This window comes from Boleophthalmus pectinirostris, unplaced genomic scaffold, assembly GCF_026225935.1.
Source record: "Boleophthalmus pectinirostris isolate CB_2022bp ecotype Guang Dong unplaced genomic scaffold, ASM2622593v1 HiC_scaffold_346, whole genome shotgun sequence".
In the NCBI taxonomy this organism is placed as follows: Eukaryota; Metazoa; Chordata; class Actinopteri; order Gobiiformes; family Gobiidae; genus Boleophthalmus; species Boleophthalmus pectinirostris.
The window spans coordinates 4,169-25,000 of NW_026571328.1; the positions used below are offsets into that span (position 1 = coordinate 4,169).

The 20,832-nt window shown below is 38.1% G+C and overlaps 3 protein-coding genes and 1 long non-coding RNA gene across 6 annotated transcripts; 2 read left to right on the forward strand and 2 right to left on the reverse strand.

Annotated features, from left to right (window-relative positions):
• The first annotated feature begins 533 nt into the window (after positions 1–533).
• Positions 534–2,229, forward strand: rln3b (relaxin 3b). Of its 2 annotated transcripts, XM_055161128.1 has the most exons (4): positions 534–678; positions 1,596–1,654; positions 1,741–1,862; positions 1,949–2,229. In XM_055161128.1, exons 1-4 carry the CDS (start codon positions 664–666, stop codon positions 2,227–2,229), a joined length of 477 nt encoding a protein of 158 aa, XP_055017103.1. In that variant the 5' UTR covers positions 534–663. The 2 variants fall into 2 exon arrangements, with proteins under 2 accessions (XP_055017103.1, XP_020786056.2); XM_020930397.2 differs by lacking the exon at positions 534–678 and having other exon boundaries at positions 1,525–1,654.
• On the reverse strand, positions 1,720–3,334 carry LOC129411186 (uncharacterized). The gene is made up of 3 exons (XR_008633182.1): positions 3,227–3,334; positions 1,956–2,127; positions 1,720–1,836 (listed from the first exon to the last, which is right to left on the reverse strand). It is a non-coding gene; the product is annotated as an uncharacterized LOC129411186 (long non-coding RNA).
• Positions 2,912–11,430, forward strand: tnpo2b (transportin 2b). 2 transcript variants are annotated; one of them, XM_020930358.2, is made up of 24 exons: positions 2,912–3,101; positions 3,729–3,831; positions 4,027–4,102; positions 4,207–4,356; positions 4,535–4,641; positions 4,722–4,855; positions 5,026–5,107; positions 5,185–5,307; positions 5,388–5,506; positions 5,589–5,649; positions 5,732–5,903; positions 6,319–6,471; positions 8,437–8,662; positions 8,744–8,915; positions 8,999–9,193; positions 9,278–9,436; positions 9,504–9,591; positions 9,670–9,768; positions 9,854–9,949; positions 10,078–10,153; positions 10,324–10,423; positions 10,497–10,571; positions 11,060–11,190; positions 11,272–11,430. In XM_020930358.2, the coding sequence occupies exons 2-23, from the start codon at positions 3,733–3,735 to the stop codon at positions 11,165–11,167; spliced, it is 2,670 nt and encodes an 889-aa protein (XP_020786017.1). In that variant the 5' UTR covers positions 2,912–3,101; positions 3,729–3,732; the 3' UTR covers positions 11,168–11,190; positions 11,272–11,430. The 2 variants fall into 2 exon arrangements, with proteins under 2 accessions (XP_020786017.1, XP_055017102.1); XM_055161127.1 differs by having other exon boundaries at positions 3,732–3,831.
• Positions 11,431–16,596: 5,166 nt separating this feature from the next.
• LOC110165205 (Na(+)/H(+) exchange regulatory cofactor NHE-RF2-like) lies at positions 16,597–18,435 on the reverse strand (the record flags this gene model as incomplete). The annotated part of the gene is made up of 4 exons (XM_055161126.1): positions 16,597–16,947; positions 17,034–17,257; positions 17,662–17,815; positions 18,244–18,435. Coding segments are annotated over 4 exons (738 nt in total), but the record flags the coding sequence as incomplete, so codon positions are not given.
• Positions 18,436–20,832: the final 2,397 nt, after the last annotated feature.

The following is a 20,832-nucleotide window of genomic DNA, read 5'->3' on the forward strand; positions in this document are numbered from 1 at the left end:
AATAAAAAGTCCAGTCTTTCCTTAACCATATAAAAAATATTATTGATAGAGAAATGCTTTATATATGAGATCACTGGTTTTAGTCCTTGTTTTAGTCCTGGTTTAGACCTGCTTTAGTCCTACTTTAGTCTTAGTTTAGTCCTGGAATGGATTAATCCTGGTTTTAGTCCTGGTGTTAGTTCTGGTTTAGACCTGGTTTTAGTTCTGGTTTTAGTTCTGGTTTAGTCCTGGTTTAGACCTGGTTTTAGTCCTGGTTTAGTCCTGGTTTTAGTTCTGGTTTTAGTTCTGGTTTAGTTCTGGTTTAGTCCTGGTTTAGTCCTGGTTTAGACTTGGTTTTAGTTCTGGTTTTAGTTCTGGTTTAGTTCTGGTTTAGTCCTGGTTTAGACCTGGTTTAGTCCTGGTTTAGTCCTGGTTTAGACCTGGTTTTAGTTCTGGTTTTAGTTCTGGTTTTAGTTCTGGTTTTAGTTCTGGTTTTAGTTCTGGTTTAGTCCTGGTTTAGTCCTGGTTTAGACCTGGACTGGATTAGTCCTGGTTTTAGTCTTGGTGTTACTTCTGGTTTAGAGGCGCACAGGAGGAAGCGCGGTCCACACGCGGCTCACGGGAGCACGTCGGTGTCCGCGCAGTAACTACGGAAAGAAACGTGGTCCGCGCGTTCTCAGGTTAATGACGATGATGAAGGTGTGTGTTTGTGTTTGTGTGTGTTTGTGTGCGTGTCCCCTCATGTGGCAGGTCACTATAGGACAGTAGTGCAGACATCATGAGTCTATGCAGGTTGTTTTCACCAGTGACATTTAAGTTGTAGGCGATATTATATTTGTTATTTTCTTTTATATTTTACGTCGGGAGAATAATTTCCAAGACACGAATGTGTTTTTACCTGTGCACTGCTGACTCTGTTCTATTGGCTCTTCGACCTCGTTCATTGTGTGACTGACGCCGCCAACGTTATCATAACGTTTACATCGCTCTTACTGCGCGCGTTTTGTGTGGGTTTCCGGCAATGAGTGAAATTACCGAAATAAAAAAATGTATAAATGTGTTTTTGTGTGTGTGTGTTGTTGTCCCAGCAACACATAAAAACAGATTTTATAATAAAGCAACTCACATACAGAAACAGTAAAGTTAGAGATTAAAAATTAGATTAACGTGATTAAAAAACATAACGCGCTAAATATGACTGTAATTAATTAATCGCAATTAACGCGATAATTTGACACCCCTATTTTTAATAAATTATTTGTTTGTTATTCTTATTTGTTTTTAGTATTATACAAGCGTGTATTTGAGGAGGAAAGCGTCAGCGCCACTATCATCTGGTGAATGAATTTAGATCTCCATCCTTACCCAGTCAGGACTGATAACAATAAATATCAGTATGTTGACCCATGGCTTACCTCAGACAATGTATGAAACAAAAAGGCCACCATGAAAGGTTATGGTGATGAGATTGTAATAGACCCTGCTCACATCACCCCTGACACCCTGCAGTACTTAATCATTTTGCTCTTTCTCGATGAGCATTGTTGCCCCTAAAGGTCTCTGATGTTATCCTTGGTATGACTAAGTGTGGAGGTAAAATTAGGTCTTTTCCCCAGGTTTGGGATACATATATAAGATGGGCTTCTAGGAACAGCAAACAGACATCTTCACTGCTGTAATCAAGTGGTTTGCAACATTTTCCCTGACCATGTGGAAGGCAGCACTTTTGACTTTGGGTCTTTTGGTGGCACTCGTTGACAGGGTGCGGTGCAATGAAGGCCATCCCTCCTTCTATGGGGTAAAGTTATGTGGCAGAGAATTCATTCGAGCTGTCATCTTCACATGTGGAGGATCTCGCTGGAGGAGGAGTGTGGGAGATACAGGTGAGTTAATTTAATACTGCAAGATTGTTTAAAGGAAAAAAAACCAAAACAAAAACATAAATTAAGTAATCTTTGAATGTTATCAGCTCTAACCGGAGAGGAGAACTTTGATCCATGGAGCACCAATCCTATGCCTCAAGTCTCCAGGAGCCAAGATGCAGCACAACCAGACTTATGGAAAACCCAGACATCTGAGGACACAGTGGCTGCCACAGGATTCAGTCGTTCCGCTCGCTCTCCAATGTTGGAAGAGGTTTTGGAGGCTCTGAGAAGTGCGGACAGAAAAGGGAGAGATGTTGTAGTGGGACTGTCCAATGCATGTTGCAAGTGGGGCTGCAGCAAGAGTGAAATAAGCTCTTTATGTTGAGTCCAAAAGTGTTGTCATTTCATCTCCTTTTTGAAATCTTGTTTTTATGAGCATATTGTGAGTTTTGACCAATAATAAATGAAGTGCAAAGGTGGTTTTGTGGTTACTGTAGTTGTAAAGACAAGAGTGAATAAATATGTTTGTGTATTTTCTCTGTATTTATTGAAAGAAATTTATTGGTAACACATTATATTAACCTACTTTCACTTTTCCCCATGCTTTTCTATTGCTGTGATAACAAAAAGGTTCAGTTTTTTTTGTGTGTTTGTTTTGTTTTGTCTTGTATGTAGCCTGTTGGCATAATTTTAAAATGCAGCCAAGTTAAAATTAAACTAAATTAATGACTAAAGGTGCAATATGATTGATGTTAGACTTTAACCTGATAAAAGACAAGTATGTGTCAGTGTTGCCCACGCCCAATTATAGCCCATACTTTTATTTACAGTTGTCAAGAACAAGCTGGTAATTAATGCTGACATCTGGTGGCCAAAAATTGAAGTTATCCAACCAATAATAATCAATAGCACTTTGGCTGTGCTTAAATAATGTATTTGCATTTTATTGTATAAATTGAAAATCAACATCCAAAACTCCGAGAACACAAATCGGGTGAGAAAACTATAACAAAGACGATGATGATAAACAAAATTCTGTCTGTACGGAAGCCGAGAATGATCACACCAATCACCGGCTTGATTACAAGGCATGCAATCTCTGTCACAAACTAGCTAGCAAAGTGACTACATTGAGGAACAGACAACACAAGTTTATAATTAGCCCGATCATTGCCATATATTGTTTGATGTTATTTTGTAAACCGTAAACGCGCCACTGTGTCTCAGATTATTCATCTACCACATCAGAGTATTCAGGTAAAATCTTCCGCGGTACTTTCAAGTTGAAGCTAGCTATCTAGCTTTAGCTGCTGGCTTGGCTTGATCGGACTACCTCCCTCTACTGTGTATAATAGCGTATTTTGTCCATGTTGTCATATTACCTGTATTACCAGAGAATTACCATACGAGCAAACTATGCACCAGATGTGATCTTGAAATGCTATTTTACACCGATGTAGCAGCGCTAGTTTGTTAGCCTGGTGTGTGAGCCAAACAGTTTGCGGCTATTGTATCTGGGCCTCGTAGAGGAACAGGGTTTGTAAACATTACATATTATGTGATTGTTCAGGCAACACTTCATTGGCTGAACGGCGATGTAATTTTGGTGTTGTGCTAATTTCATTGTATTATTGTGTACGTTTTGTGTTTTATCAAGTGACGCCTGAATGAACAAGAGTTAATATACATATTATTTACTAGGTAGGTTCTACTAATAGCATTACTTTGAGGATGGCATTACAGGACGTCATGTTATACATACACAACGCATTTTTAAACAAACCACATTGTTTCAACAAGCTGAGGAAGGAAAACGCATTTCATGCACTATAATGTTTTATAGCTCTGTAATCACAGATAGACTGCTGGTTTATTTGTGTCCAGTAGGATGGAGTGGCAGCCAGATGAACAGGGACTGCAGCAGGTGCTCCAGCTACTCAAGGACTCACAGTCCCCGGACACAGCAACACAAAGAGCTGTGCAAGAAGTATCCTACACTAGGTTGTTTCATATATTGTGTTATTAAGTGTGACATTAGGTGTGATGTCTGAGCATGTAACTCATGCACTGTGTGCTTTTGATAGAAGAAATTGTCCAGATTCAGCTGCCTCACAGGTTATATAAGAGTGTGTTGTCATTACTTGTGTGTGTAGTGTGAGTGTATCCTTAACTGAAACTACAGAAACTGGAACAACTCAACCAGTTTCCAGATTTTAATAATTATCTCATATTTGTCCTTACAAGTCTGAAATCTGAAGGTATGTATACTGTATGACAAGGAAAAGGCATTATAAGAATATAATATGTACATATGTACATGCATGTATGTATAGATAAAACTGATCTTTTTTCTATTCTGAAGATGAGCCAACCCGTTCACTCAGTGGTCTGATATTGAAGAATAATGTAAAGGCTCACTACCAGAACTTTCCCCCGAACGTGGCAGATTTCATCAAGCATGAATGCCTCAATAACATTGGAGACCCATCACCGCTCATCAGAGCTACTATTGGTGAGTCTTAAAAAGCAGCATGTCTGCACACTGTGAGTCAGTCCACTATTTGTATGTAGGAGGTTGAATATTAACAGGTTAAGATGCTGTGTGGGAGTAGGGGCTATAGTAATAGATGCTGTTATTTGTTTGTTCTTTTATTGTTATTTTTAAGTATGAATTGTTTTTGATTATAAAGGCATCCTGATAACGACCATAGCATCTAAAGGAGAGCTTCGGACCTGGCCCGAACTGTTGCCCCAGCTCTGTAATCTTCTAAACTCAGAAGACTACAACACCTGTGAGGTCAGCCAACTCAAGTATTCTTTCAACTTTATTTGAACATTGTGTTCCATTGTTATAGCCTAACCTGTAATATATTAAAGGGTTCATTTGGAGCTCTACAGAAGATCTGTGAAGATTCCTCTGAGCTTTTGGATAGTGATGCCCTGAACCGACCACTCAACATTATGATTCCCAAGTTTCTCCAGTTTTTTAAACATTGCAGCCCCAAAATAAGGTTAGTGATCCACAGGATTTCAAAAGTATTTTATGAGTGTTAAGGCAAAATGATGTCGAAAAGCATATGTTACCCATTTAATAAATAACTATGTTGTGTTTTTTTTTTTAAATGCTTAATGCATTTTCCTATTAATATTATCATTCCTAATTCATGCATGTGCTCCTTAGGTCCCATGCCATAGCATGTGTAAACCAATTCATCATTGGTCGAGCTCAAGCACTTATGGATAATATTGACACATTTATTGAGGTGAGTTTTTGTTAAGGATTTATTTTTTCTCTAAAGCAATATTAGATTTGTTTTTATTTTTGTTATCTAATTTGCAGAGCCTGTTTGCGCTGGCTGGAGATGAGGACTGTGAAGTGAGGAAGAATGTGTGCAGAGCGCTGGTAATGCTGTTGGAAGTCCGCATTGACCGACTCATCCCCCACATGCACAGCATTATCCAGGTACAGTATATTTGACTATATACATGCTGTATATATGCTTTGTATTTGCCTCTGAGCTGTTGGTGTTTTTGTCTTTATAGTACATGCTACAGAGGACTCAAGACCCAGATGAGAATGTAGCTTTGGAGGCTTGTGAGTTCTGGTTGACTCTGGCTGAACAGCCCATCTGCAAAGAGGCCCTGAGTGGGCACTTGGTTCAGTAAGTTATTACTTATTTACATCTTAACACATATTCAACTTATGGAAATTTAATTATCTTTTTTTTTTTTTTTTACTTTCAGGCTTATTCCTATTTTAGTGAATGGCATGAAGTATTCTGAAATTGACATAATTCTTCTGAAGGTACACATTGTTTATTGATGATTTAATCCTATTAAAAACTTTGCTACAGATTTCTTTATCTTTTTAAAATTTTGCCACACAGGGAGATGTTGAAGAGGATGAAACTGTCCCAGATAGTGAACAGGACATCAAGCCACGCTTTCATAAGTCTAGGACTGTTACTCTGCAGCATGAAGGTGGTGAGGGAGAAGAGGGGGAAGACTTTGATGATGATGAAGATGATGATGATGATACGTTGTCTGACTGGAATCTTCGTAAGTTGCACCACACACAAACTTTACAGCAGTGCCTGTGTGTTTTGTTATGTTTGGGTTAAGATGAAGGAATTCTTTATAGTGGGATAACTATCTTATGCGCTTGCTTGTAGCGGTTAGTAGTATGCATTGATTAGGCACGAACGTACTAGCTGGAGGCCTCTCTAAATTGTACAATGCTCTCTCACCCTTTATTTTTAAATATTATAATTTGCATATTCTTTCTTACCCCAAAATTGTAAACTTAGAGTATAGCCTTATCCATATTCAAATTAGGTTAGCTTTTTAGTCAGAAAAAAGAAATCCTCTATCCATTGGCATTAACTTTACAGCAAGCCAACTGCCTAAAGAAAACGTTTTAACAGATGCTTTGTGGGTAAAGAAATGTGTTGTGTTTTGCTTTTGTCTTCAACAGGGAAGTGTTCAGCTGCTGCTCTGGATGTTCTTGCTAATGTGTTTCGTGAGGAGTTGTTGCCCCATCTCTTACCCCTCCTGAAAGGCCTGCTTTTCCATCCTGACTGGGTCATCAAAGAGTCTGGCATTCTTGTTCTCGGAGCTATTGCTGAAGGTGTGTTTTTTAATTTTTAAGGATGGCTTTAACCACAACTTTTTTCTTAGTGTTTATGTGGTGCTGGTGCTCACACACTGCACCAGACTAGAGGGACAGAGGAGCTCGTTCTCCAACAGACTCCTACGGCTCCGCTCAAACACTGAGCTATACAGGACTACATTCATACCATACTCCATGCAACTGTTCAGTTGTCATCCTCCTGTAATAGATAACCCTATGTCATGTCAATCATTATTTCATCTTTGCACTGTTTCTCCTTACAACCTCTTGTATATAGCTGATATATATATATTAGGGGTGTCACATTATCGCGTTAATTGCGATTAATTAATTACAGTCATATTTAGAGCGTTATGTTTAATCGCGTTAATCTCATTTTTAATCTCTAACTTTACTGTTTCTGTATGCGAGTTGCTTTATTATAAAATCTGTTTTTATGTGTTGTTGGGACAACAACACACACACAAAAAAACACATTTATAATTTTTTTTATTTCGGTAATTCCACTCATTGCCGGAACCCCACACAAAACGCGCGCAGTAACAGCGATGTGAACGTCATGTTAATGTTGGCGGCGTCAGTCGCACAATGGACGAGGTTGAAGAGCCAATAGAACAGAGGCAGCAGTGCACAGGTAAAAACGCATTCGTGTCTTGGAAATTATTCTCCCGACGTGAAATATAAAAGAAAATAACAAATATAATATCGCCTACAACTTAAATGTCACTGGTGAAAACAACCTGCATAGGCTCATGATGTCTGCACTACTGTCCTATAGTGACCTGCCACATGAGGGGACATGCACACAAACACACACAAACACAAACACACACCTTCATCATCGTCATTAACCTGAGAACGCGAGGACCACGTTTCTTTCCGTAGTTTCTGCGCGGACACCGACGTGCTCCTGTGCGCCGCTTACGTTTTCTCGCGTACGCTGCCTAAACCGCGCTTCCTCCTGTGCGCCTCTAAACCAGAACTAACACCAAGACTAAAACCGGGACTAACCCAGTCCAGGACTAAAACCAGGTCTAAACCAGGACTAAAACCAGAACTAAAACCAGGTCTAAACCAGGTCTAAACCAGGACTAAACCAGAACTAACACCAGGACTAAAACCAGGACTAACCCATTCCAGGACTAAACTAGGACTAAAGTAGGACTAAAGCAGGTCTAAACCAGGACTAAAACAAGGACTAAAACCAGTGATCTCATATATAAAGCATTTCTCTATCAATAATATTTTTAATATGGTTAAGGAAAGACTGGACTTTTTATTGTCTTTAAGTAGACAAAAGTTATTATGTTCAGATTTCCTAGTCTTTGCTACTTTACAGCAAACAGTTTCTTATTCATGGAGACTTGGGCTCAACAGCCAATTTGGAGAGATTTGTTAAACAATAAATGACTTTATAAAGTCACTTTTTTTGTTCTATATGAGTCTTTTGATCTGCCACAATAATGTAATAATGAATTTAAATGAAAATACCTCAAATTGAAGGCTTTTCTCAGCAATTTTTAGATGAGATTAAAAAGAGATTAATTAGATTAATTAATTACAGATCATAATTAATTAATCTCTCAATTTTTTAAATCGCATGACAGCACTAATATATATATTATATATATATATATATATATATATATATATATTATATATATATATATATATATAAAATATATATATATAAATATATATATATATATAAAATATATATATATAAAAAAATATATATTTGTGTGTGTGTGTGTATACATTTATATAATTATGCCTTATTGACAACAAAAGTCTCTTGCTATGTTTGCTATGTATTTCAAATGTATTATTACCATTTATATGTTTGCTCTTTATATTTATATGTATTGTGATGTGTGAGCTATTGTGTCTAAATAATTTCCTTTCTGCATCAATTAAATTTTGTCTAAGTTTAATGTGTGTGCACTTAATGTACTTTTTCAGGTTGTATGCAGGGGATGGTTCCTTATTTGCCAGAGCTCATTCCTCACCTTATTCAGTGTTTGTGTGACAAGAAGGCTCTAGTGCGCTCCATAGCCTGCTGGACCCTCAGTCGCTACGCTCACTGGGTGGTCAGCCAGCCCCCGGATGCCCATCTAAAACCACTGATGACTGAATTGCTCAAACGCATTCTGGATGGCAATAAACGAGTTCAGGAGGCAGCATGCAGGTATGGACTGCTTTCATTGCATATATTTCTATATATATTTTAACAATTCTGTCATCATCACATTTTTTCTTTTTTCTTTAGTGCATTTGCCACTCTGGAAGAGGAAGCATGTACAGAGCTGGTGCCTTATCTGAGCTTCATCCTGGACACTTTGGTTTTTGCTTTTGGAAAATATCAGCACAAAAACCTGCTCATCCTTTATGACGCCATCGGGACACTGGCTGACTCTGTTGGACATCATCTTAACCAGCCTGTGAGTCTATTAATTTGGGTTAGGAACAATACAGCATATATAGATCTCACTGAATATTTGCCTACTAACTTGTCTGTTTGTAGGAGTACATTCAGAAGCTGATGCCGCCCCTGATTGCCAAATGGAATGAGTTGAAGGATGAGGATAAGGATCTGTTCCCGCTGCTCGAGTGTCTGTCCTCTGTGGCCACGGCACTGCAGAGTGGTTTCCTGCCATACTGCGAGCCCGTCTACCAGCGCTGTGTCACGCTGGTCCAGAAGACACTAGCGCAGGCCATGGTGCAGTTTAATTCGTCTCATATACAGTTTAACCATCAAACTGTTGCCCTGATTATTATCTAATACATATATTTCCTCTTGTAGATGTACAGTCAGCAGCCAGATCAATATGAGGCACCAGACAAGGACTTCATGATTGTAGCACTGGATCTTCTGAGTGGTTTGGCTGAGGGACTGGGTGGACATGTGGACACGCTTGTAGCCCGCAGCAACATCATGACTCTACTATTCCAATGCATGCAGGTCTGTACATTAACAAAATAAGTAATAATAAACAGTTTTGGGAATTTTCTTACATTTTTTTCCTCAGGATACAATGCCAGAAGTAAGACAGAGTTCATTTGCACTCCTGGGAGATTTAACAAAGGCTTGTTTTCCACATGTGAAACCTTGTATTGGTAATATTTCTTTCTCTTTAATATAACGTTGTTGTTGTTTTGATCTGAAAACATAATTTACTCTTTAATTTCTTTCAGCTGAATTTATGCCAATTCTTGGTAAAAATTTAAACCCCGAATTTATCTCTGTGTGCAATAACGCTACATGGGCCATTGGGGAGATCTGCATGCAGATGGGTAAATTAATATTATTTCTTTATGAAAAAAATAGAGTACATAAAGAGTTGTATCACAGCCTTAATCTTATTCTCTTTCAAATCAGGAGTGGAGATGCAGCCCTATATTCCTATGGTGCTCAATCAGCTGGTTGAAATCATCAATCGTCCCAACACCCCCAAGACCCTGCTGGAGAACACCGGTACTGTTTTTGACAGCTCGCACAGATGCAACAGATTGTTAAGAACTGGATGAGAAATTGTTTGGAGGAGTGTTGCGTGGGAAAGAAAAATGTATTAGCACAGTAACACTGACATTTCTCTCTTTAAGCAATCACGATTGGTCGACTGGGCTATGTGTGTCCTCAGGAGGTTGCCCCCATGCTGCCTCAGTTCATCCGCCCATGGTACTTTACAGAAATTATCTTAATGTGTTTGTTCTTTATTATATTTATTGTGATGTTTGAGCTACTGTATATAAATAATTTCCCTTGTGGATCGATAAAGTTTGTCAAATCTAAGTTTATAAGGTATTTTTGCTATAGATTAATCAGATAGTGGTTTATTTTGGTCACAGGTGTACTTCTCTACGAAACATTAGAGACAATGAGGAGAAAGACTCTGCTTTCCGTGGGATATGCATGATGATTGGTGTGAACCCCGGAGGTGTAGTGCAGGTAAGATAAAGCTTTGTTTTTTGCAGCTGTTTAAACTTGTTCAGTGCATGTCTCATTTCTTTTGTTTGAGCAGGACTTCATCTTCTTCTGTGATGCTGTTGCCTCCTGGGTGAACCCTAAAGACGATCTGAGAGACATGTTTTATAAGGTAATAGACCCCTTACCAACAGTTTTTTCATTCTTTTCTAAGACCATTGCTTTGTAACTAAATGGGTATGCCCATCATTTTGACATGAAAGGGGAACAGATCTCTTATCTCTTTGCATTAACTTCTGAAAGCTGTATATGATAAAAGCATAAATGAGCAAGTCTGACAAAAGCCAAGTTGTTGTAGTTGTCAGTTTTTGTTTTATTGCTAAAAAAAATTCATTGAAAGACTGGGCGGTCACCTGATGGCATCACCTGCTTGTCTCAATGAAAATGGATAATTTTAATACCATAGAGGATCTTTCCAGCAAAGAAATAGCATCTCCATGGAGACAAGCAGATGGTGTACTCTCCTCCAGAAAAGTTACTTAGTGCACCTTTTATATAGGATGTTCATGTAAGTTTGTTTAATCCTGTTTAGTAAGAACTCATCTTTACAATATTTTTGCCAAGGATGCTCCAAGTAAGCCAACTCTTTTACTCTCTTAGATCTTGCACGGTTTCAAGGAACAAGTCGGGGAAGAGAATTGGCAGCAGTTCTCAGAGCAGTTTCCCCCTCTCCTGAAAGAAAGACTGGCAGCATGCTATGGTGTTTAGAGCTTCTACACCCACCTGAGGAGGTAATTCTGCACAAATTTAAAATGCACTAATTTACAATTAACCAGACACAACTCAAATAAACTTGATTGTTGTTGTTGCAGGTGCGTCAGCAGGAGGAGGGTGAATGGGAAACTCATCCATCTGTGTATTGCACTGCCCTGATCTGGGGGGAGGGAGAGGGATGTTAACGGCCCCTGAAGGAAGGCCCCCACGCCCTATGTGTTTGTCCATAGAGAGAGGGAGGGTGGGCGGGAGGGAGGGAGGGACAGGGGGGACACCTCTAGATTAACTAGGCAGGGACCAGACACAGAAAAACTGTAGGGACAGATAGAGGGACGCAGAGAAGGACAGAGAAGAAACCAGAGAGGAAACCAGAGGAAAGTTGGATCTAGGAGAGATCAGAGAAAGACCAGAGAAAGTTCAGGGATAGGCAGGGAGAGAAAATGTTTACAAAGCAGGGATTAAGAGCCTTAGAGAGTTCTGTTACTTAGCTGGGACAACAGGGACAGTTGAGATTTTTATGGGATTCTTAAAGTTGAGAGTAGCTTGACCGACAAACATAACAGACTCTAACACTTGCACAAGCTGTACATGCAGTACCTAGAACTGACTGTGGGTGGCACTATAATTTAGACTTTTTGTGACCTACTACATGTAGTTAGGGGCGGATAAGCAGGTGTCTAAACTGTCCATTTTTGGGTGAAAATATCTTTATTTTACGGGGATATCAATAGAAATCACTTCATCCACATTATATGGCTGTAAGATAATCGTTATCTATGTTTCCTTCATTTTGACCCCAGAGCGTCAGTGACAGTTTTTCTAATTTACAGTCTCCTATTGCATTTTTATCTGACCTATTGAGAGTTTAAGAAAAGCTTGTTTGCTTTTGGCTATACACCGAAATCATTCCTCTAGAAAAGGGAGGATTAGGGCTAACACATTTGTTTTTCTCATCATTCGGGGAAATTCTAAGAGAAATCCATAACTTTCTTTAGTAGTTCGTAAACTTTTGTGTGTATGTGTCTGTATGCATGTGCAGTCTGTAAAAACTCCTATTTTGGCATTTTGTGTATAAAACGTGTGAAGATGCATAGTTTGATATGGTACTGAGCTTAAACTTACTTCCATTGGTCTTGTCTATTGCGCTTGTTAACTGTGACTGAGTGAGTGAGTGTCTGTTCACATCCGTACTGATACCCATTTGATGCCATATTGATATCTTAAGTAAAACAGTGATCCTCAGTGTCGTTGTAATCTTTATAACATTTTAAACTGGTCCATATTCTGTTTTTTTTTTCTTATTTTGCTGCTACTGATTTGTTTTCAATAGTGGACATAAACCTGCACAAGTAACGCAAACTTTTTTTTATTTTATTAATGCTACTTTCAGTGACTGTTAAGTTGTTTGTTTTTTTTTTTTTGCACTTTTTTTTATTTTATTTTAACTTTTTTGTATGGACATTTTTTTAACCTCACCCATATATGTCTTGACCCTAATGTCAGTGTTTGTCATACTGTGTTGCACTGTGAAATTTAAGTGTCTTTGACTGGCAAAAATATCCCAATACTAAATGGCAAATAAAATCAACTTGTGAAACTGCGACTAATCCGCACTTTTACAACCACTAACCTATTGCCATATTGAGGTGCGTGTGTGTGTGCATGAGAAGTTTCTCCCTGCAAGCATGTTTTGAGCAGTTGATAGCGGGGGTTCAAATAATTTTGTTTAATTTCTTTTTATATGTATGCATGCTTTTATGTGTGTTTTTTCACTGGATATTTGGGTGTGGGTGTGTGTGTGTGCTGTTCAGTATGCATTTAAAGTTGTACTATGTAACTTTTCTGGTGGTGGGCCAGCTTCCTGCTTGTCCTTCTTGTCAAGGAGATGTTATTGCTTTGTCTTGAATTTCTACAGTATGGCTTTTTCCTCCATGGAGATGAGCAGGTGATGGCATAAGGTCAAATTACAGGTCAGATATGTTAAGAGTCGACCCTGCTCATGTTTAAAATGCACGTTTTTCAAGCTAATTAAACCCTGCAATGAAATATCCAATGTAGATACATTTAGTGACATCCTGTGGAACATTTCATATGAAGCAATAACATTACCATGGAGACAAGCAGGCACATGGACCCTCAACCAGAAAAATTACACAGTGTACCTTTTAAGCTTGATAAATAGTAATAAACACCAACTACGTTGCTACACCAATGCAGCACCTCAAAATAAAGCCAGAATAGAGCATAGTAAGGTAAATAAAAGCTAGGACACTGCCAAAGAGCAAATACCACTCAAATGTAAGTTAAAACATGCTGCTGTCTCAATATTGAACACGTGCACTGATCAGGCAATTCATTATGACCACTTGTATTTGTACTAATTTGGGGGGTTTCAGGTAATGTCACAACATACTGAAGACATATACTATCAAAACACCTACAGGCAGCAAGAAAATTTATTTGGTTAACAAATTTTTGGTTGTAATATAGATTTCAAGTGCCTATAGTCAAAGGCCTCAAAGGTGCACTACATACTTTTCTGGTGGAGTCAGATCATTTTATGGCCCAAAACTACTTGGTTTGGTGGAGTCACCTATAGTTTTATGCCATTTGGTGGAACATTCCAGTTTTGGACCCTCTGCCTAAAATACTGCATGACACCCCTTTAATGGTCAGTTTCAACATTGCTGGATTTAATTCTTTGACATTCCATATAATCTCATAATCTAAAATTTAAAATAATATAAATTACACTTCATATCTCTCGCTCCACTCCTTGTGATGAATTTAGGTTTACTAGTTGACGACTAGTTGACAATGACAACAAAGCATTACTTCAGTGGTCATAATATTTGCTTGGTTGGTTTGTTATAAGTGAAAGGATGTTTATAATAATCCCTCAGTCATCCAGGTAGATTCTATAACAAAAGAAGGTTGAAAATTGTCAGCTGAACTAAAGTTTTCACACTAAATGTTTGAGACCAGTTCACAGAATTTGGGGATTTTAGGACCCATATTATGCTGTTATGTGATCTATGTTATGATGTTGTTTCCTCAACAAAAAGTTACCTGGAGTTGTCTTTTGTTTCATTCACACATGTTTAACATACAAACCTTGCATATATTCTTCTCTCAAACAGAAAACACTGTGTTCCAGCTTGTGATGTTGTGTGGTAATACAGGAAGAGCTCCACTATGTTTTTAAACTCCATACACCTTCACTAGAATCATTTGGATAATTTCAGCCCTGTAATTGGCAACAAAAGGTACAAGCTAGCTGTTAACTTGAAAACTACTGCTTCATCATGACTTCACAAGGTGGAACAGAGCATTTTGAGCTTTGGAGATGTAATCAGACTAGTAATAAATTATTACTCAAACTTGTGAATGAAACAAAACACAATGGCTTTGTTTTTGATGAGGTAACAACATTATAACATAGCTAAAAGCTCACAAAAGTCACGTCACTTTTGCATAGTATAGGACTTTTTTATTGGAGTTAGATTTTCTCAAATTTCTCAAACACAGGCTTTTGTTTTCCTACAGTTAGTAATTAAATGCTAATAAGCACTGAATTTAACCTAGACTGTGACAATTCAAACTTCTAAATCGATCATTAATAACCAATATGAGACAATCTTTAGTCAGAGCTTTTTCACATGTTCCTTTTAGTCTTTATAGTTTTTATGAGCATTTTTGTATTGGAAATAACTGTGTGTGATGAAAATAAGTTACATTGAAAAAAATAATGTGAATTTTTTTAAAGCAAAAAAGATGGGAACAAAACAGAGCGATTGATCAAAATGGTCTTTAATATCCAATAAAGAGCATGATTTTGTTGTAATTTGGCAGACCTTCATTTCTGTGTGAATTACTTGCCACTTGCCTTGCAAAGGTTAGTAGCAAAAACATAATTATTTTCTATATATACTGTTAGTGCTTGTAGTTTACCTGACTAATGACATCACACCATTATCTATGTGTGTCCTCCTTTTCTGTGACTCAAGGCTCACATTACATGATGCATAAACTTAACCAAACCCCGGACCTTTCATACTGATACACATGCATAGAATAGTGTAATAATAATGAATAGTTAGAAGAATGTACAAGATTATATTGGGTATCTTATTCAACAGGATTGAGAAATTAATGTGACATTTTGGTACATTTTAAGTTTACATAAAATGTATTTAAAAGATTTACTGTTAATTAATCAGACTGTCTTACAAAAATTTTAACTGATGCAAGTGCATATGACTTCCAATGTTTGTGGAAATCATATGCACTGTGTATGTCTGTGATACAATGTTAGAGCTAAAATTAGAGCTGAAAGGCCCTATGGGAACTATTGAAAAACAGAATAGTATGAATGATTGTCTGTTTATTATTTAACTTTTAAGCATCTCCAGTAAAGTTAGATCCTTCAGATTATCATGCTGTTGGAATTTCCCATGTGAATGAATAGTGTTTATCTAGGACAGAAATTCCAGCTTGGTCGCATCAAAGCCTCTTTTAGAAATATCTTTGGCCTCCTTTGCTGCGCTGGGACATGCAGGAGACAATGGGGTTCAGTGGCTGGTCACAAATTCCCCATTAAATCCCAGCGCAGCGTCTATCAGACTCACAATCAGACTATAATTACCATCTTCACTTACACGGGATGCCATCTTTTCTTCTCCATCACAAAGTGGACTGTAGGAGGACTGCAACTGGTGCAATGGAACTGGATACTTAAGAAATTCTTTGAGCTGTACTTTTATTAAACATATATTTTTTCTGTACAGTTTTGTCTTATAGTAGTAGATTTATGATGCTGCACTTGACTTCTACTGGATTCTATGAGATAGAGTTTAATGGAGTTTATGAGAACTTCCTCTCTTCCTGCATCTAACACAGGTTGATGTAGGAAATGAGACCAGTCTTATATTCATATCTGTGCATCTGATATAGACAATATGAGAAGGTCCTCATTGTTTGGGGTGTAAAATTTAGGACACAGGAGTTGAGCATCTTCATCTGAAGGACATAAGCTGGCTTTTCCTGTTTGTCTTCTGTACCTGTCCTTATTCAGCCTTTTGTTTGTCCACCTCCCAACAGATTTACTGTTGTCCTCATTTAGAGGGAGGAGCCCAGGCCAGTATGATATTAAACACCTTGTATGGCATTATGTACATGATTTATTTTACATTGTTTGAGGCTTAATCACAACAAATGTTAACAATGTTACATATTTCATTTGTTCAAGAATAAGTTCAAAGACAATTTTCTTCACTCTTCATTTACACTGAATTAAGATGCATGGGCCAATGTAAATGAGATATTCTAAAAACTATCTCACAAATTTAGCTTTTATGATAACGTACACAAACACAGCAGCACATCACAGTCCAGACACAAAGCTGATAAATGATTGCATTGTTGTTGATACTGTATCAGACACAAAAAAAGGGAAAGTGCAGACTCTATTACTCACTCATAACCCATAAGCCCTGTTCTTCATCTGAGAATCTCTCCTGTAACTTCAACCCCAATGTCCAGATCATTCCATACCCATCCTACTTCAAATTATGTACTTTATATGTCCATACTGTAGTTTCATGGGTTCAGAAGTTACTGAATATCTCTTTTTTCTTACTCCAGTCCATTGGAGGAGGTCTCTTGTTGTTACGACTGGCCAGGGCCTTCTTCCTGGCCTCCGCTGCTGTGGGACTCAAGCGCAGGCCGCCCTCTGCAAAGGGGTCTGACACACACCTGTCATCCTCATCTGGGACCTGCAACACAAAACCACTGAGGCGTTAGTTGCTGTCCTTTTGTGTCTTTGTTGTTTTACAGTGCATACGCCTTTTTATCCCCTTACCTGAATGCTCATATCGGAGCTGCTGATCTCGGACTGAGTGGTGGAGCTTCTAGATGACTGGGACGCGGTGCTCCCGTTGGCCCGAGATTTAGGGGAGGATTTTGGGCTGATGGAGCCGTCCGTGAGAGTGACGTTTATAATCGGGGGGTGGGATGACATGAGGCCGATAGTTGGAGATGGAGTTTGGGGGATGCTTTCAGTGGAAACTTCATCCACATAGACCTCTGCAAAATATGTTACAAGTAAAAAAAAACAAAAAACATTTACCTTGGCACAAGAGACATGCTGATCATTTACTTTTCATAATGATTGACAACTTTATGTGACAAATTAAATGAGAGAAGTAAATCAGCATACTTTAAAACAATTTTTGTTCTTAAAGTGCTTCCTAATATAACAATTTCAACTGACTTCCCATTATAATGATTCACGTAACATTTGTGGACATGCCTGATTTAGAAACTGAGTACAGATGGATGTATTGTTATTTCACTGATATAAAAACAGAAGTGGCATTGAAAAATTATAAAACAAAATCATATTGATCAAGTGCTACCTATTCTTTATATAAACATTTCATGAGAGCCACTTATGTAGGAGACTCACTTATGTAGTACATGTGACTGACCTTTGACGTGGCTGGTTGTAGGTGTGATTCCCAGGCGCTGAAAGAGTTCATCAGTCTCTGGATCCACCACAAGCAGCTGCACTTCGTCTCCCCCAGCTCGGATAAAAGCCACCACCTCCGAGTGTTTGAGCCCCTCTACATTCAACCCATTTACCTGAAAAAGAAGTCTCATTGTAACTGATGATGTGCTGACAGAACATTCTCTTTCACAGACCTCCTGCCACACCATCTGAAAATATAAGATAATTAGATTTTTTCTTTGTATAATATGCAGAAAATTGGCAGATGTTGTTCTTGCACAGAAATATAAACTCCACTTTTCTCTATGTATTTATTACTATACTTTGTAGTATATTTATTAGAGCGCCACTTAACTTCAGTACAAACAAAATTGCAAAAATATATTTTCATAGAGCAGTGCATGGCTTTATAGATGGGCACCTTTGACTCCCTGATCTTCCAGCACCCACATAATTTTATTCCTAATATAATCTGAATACTTGACACAATACATGCCAGATAAGTATCAGATGCGCTCTCAAACTCACTTGAATTGAAAATGTGTGTTGAATTTGCGTGTACCTCTACTATCCTGTCTCTTGGCCGAATGTCAGCTTGTTCGGCTGGACTGCCAGGGTCTACAGATCGCACAAACTGCCCTGTTCTCTTCTTTTTGCTGTGGAGATTGAAGCCATAGCCGCTGTCTCCCTTCACGAGGTGACACAGGCGAGGCAGGAGGTCAGGGGTTGGTTCGGGCGAAGGCTCTCCCTGCAACTGAGCAAACAAAATCTTAAGTTTAGTCCACAAAAATGTAGCAGTAGTCAAATAGGGGAAAAGTAAATTCTAATTGCCTACAGGCTCAAATGATCATTATAGGCAAATCTGTGTATAAAAAGGATTTTCATGATAAATCTATACACCTTATTAAATGAAGCTGAAATAATATAAAACAATGTCCAGATAAGAAAATATGTATTACCCTTCCAGCTAGAAGTCACACGAAAATATGTAATAGTCTATACATTTTGTGTAAGAGTCTGGTTGTCAAGAAGGTTGCCCGGTGTTAACCCAACACTACACTACCCTCTCATTTAATTATACATTTTTTTTCCCCAAATCAAATACATGAAGTAAATCTAATCAGAGACAGAGACAAATCAAACAAACAAAGCAGACCCAAAGAAATAACCACTGGCACCTCTGTGTAAAAATAATGGGAAAATGCAAATTAAATCTATGCACAAACATTCAGATAACCACTGACTACAATATTTGTCTCATGGTGGTGCCAAGTGCCAAATTTGCCCAGTGTAAAACCAAGAGCAAAATCAAAGTCATTGTGTTAATATGAATGCAAGTAACTATCTAAAATGAGGCAAAATCTGTTTATTTTTGCTTGATTAACCAGAGAAAGTGTGTTAGGGGATTAGCTGATGCCTGGTGGTCTGCATGGGCTAAGTGGATCTGTCCTAGTCCTGAGCCTAATGACCAGTGACAGTCTGTGTCTGTGGAGTTAGTACACAGACTGTTTCAACCAGTCTAAACATTAGACATGTATATGGGGGGGATAATCAGTCAGTGCCACATCAAACAACCCAAGCACCACGGAGACAGTCAACTATGGAGACAGACCACAGTAATATATAATATACCATAGCAGTTATTACAAACAGTAACAGTAATGAGAACAGCTGTACTAAAATGTGTATTCTGCCCAAGTTAAGCCCCTTCACAAAGCAGGTATACACAGTTTTGTTTGAGCAGGACAAATATGTTATTCAGCACTTACATCTTTATTAAAACTAAAGTTTGTTTGTTATCTAACCTTTGGGGGTATATTTCAAAGACTACAGGGGTCACTGGAAGGTAAAGTCCTTTCAATGTTCCTTGTCCAAAATGACTCTGCATGACTGTGACCATCATTGGGTTATATAAGAATATATGGGTGTCTGATGCCATAATAACACCATGCAACAATGGACAGTATTTACATTTTCAGTGAAAGGCGTCAGTCCTGAGACTCGAGTGTGATCAGTGCTGGTGTCAGCGAGTACAATAAAGCAATTACTGAAAATGCACTAGGATTAATACGGCACAATGAGTCCAAAAAGTGTTACAAACCTGATCGAATTTACTACTCAAATCATCAATGGCTTTTAAGGGGGAGTTCAACCATTCATTAATGGAAAAGTTTTTATGTTAATTGAAGTTTGTGCAAAAGAAATGTGAGAGCAGGGCTAGCCTGTATTTATTGTGCCCTGAACCAAACAGACTAGAGGTTGATGGGAGCCACTGCTCCAGAAGACTCTGGAGCCTTTTGTTTTTAACCTAAACATGAGCTCAATATCACCAATCTTGTTTTTTTTTCCGGGCGCTGCTGACGTTATGTGTTACACATGGCCTGGTTGTGAAGTTTGCTGTTTCTTTTCTTCAGTGTTGACTTTGATCAATGCTACAGTGTGAAGTCAGAGGTCAGCCTGTTCCCACAGCTCAAACACAAGAAGAGCATCAGTGTCATTATCTAAAACTTTTAGTATTTTTATCAACTGTAGCACTTATTTACATGTCTAAGTCAGTGTGCAGCTTTTTGATGAGTATCCTGAATGACAATTAAGTATACATCTATTATACAAAAATGACATGAACTATTTTAAGAAAATCCCACATTTAAAAAATATTTTTATCATTTAATATGTTTGTAATATTCTTATAAACACTCAAGTATTAAAGATATGTTTAGAAAGAAACTGAGAATGCCCGCAGCATCAGGTATATGTTATGTAATATTACACATGGGACAGAAAGAATGCTGATCTTGGATTTCCATCTGTTTCCCCAAAATCCCATAAAGTCTCACAATAAAATCCTATCTCAGTAAGGATCTGAAATGGTCATTGAATTTGACAAAACAATGCTTTGAGTGTCCCTGACATGGCAGGAAACATGATCAGTGTACCGCACCTGCAGAACTTTACCTGAGTTTGTCAGGTGTTAACAACCACACACAGGCCCATTAGAAACAATGCATATTTATGAAGCTCACACGCCACTCACAGTCTATACTAACACTATACCGTGAGACAATAGGTCTAAGTCTTGTGTGAAAGATTCAGAGGAAACTGAAGACTGTGAGAAAGTCTCTGAAACACTAATTACTGTGATTTCCTTCTA

Coding starts and splice junctions, on each gene's coding strand:
- rln3b (XM_020930397.2), top strand. CDS start 1,557: ATGACTAAGTGTGGAGGTAAAATTAGGTCTTTTCCCCAGGTTTGGGAT. Junction 1,655..1,740: donor AAACAGACATCTTCACTGCT/GTAATCAAGTGG, acceptor ACTCGTTGACAG/GGTGCGGTGCAATGAAGGCC. Junction 1,863..1,948: donor GAGGAGTGTGGGAGATACAG/GTGAGTTAATTT, acceptor GAATGTTATCAG/CTCTAACCGGAGAGGAGAAC.
- tnpo2b (XM_020930358.2), top strand. CDS start 3,733: ATGGAGTGGCAGCCAGATGAACAGGGACTGCAGCAGGTGCTCCAGCTA. Junction 4,357..4,534: donor GCTCATCAGAGCTACTATTG/GTGAGTCTTAAA, acceptor TTGATTATAAAG/GCATCCTGATAACGACCATA. Junction 5,108..5,184: donor ATATTGACACATTTATTGAG/GTGAGTTTTTGT, acceptor TCTAATTTGCAG/AGCCTGTTTGCGCTGGCTGG.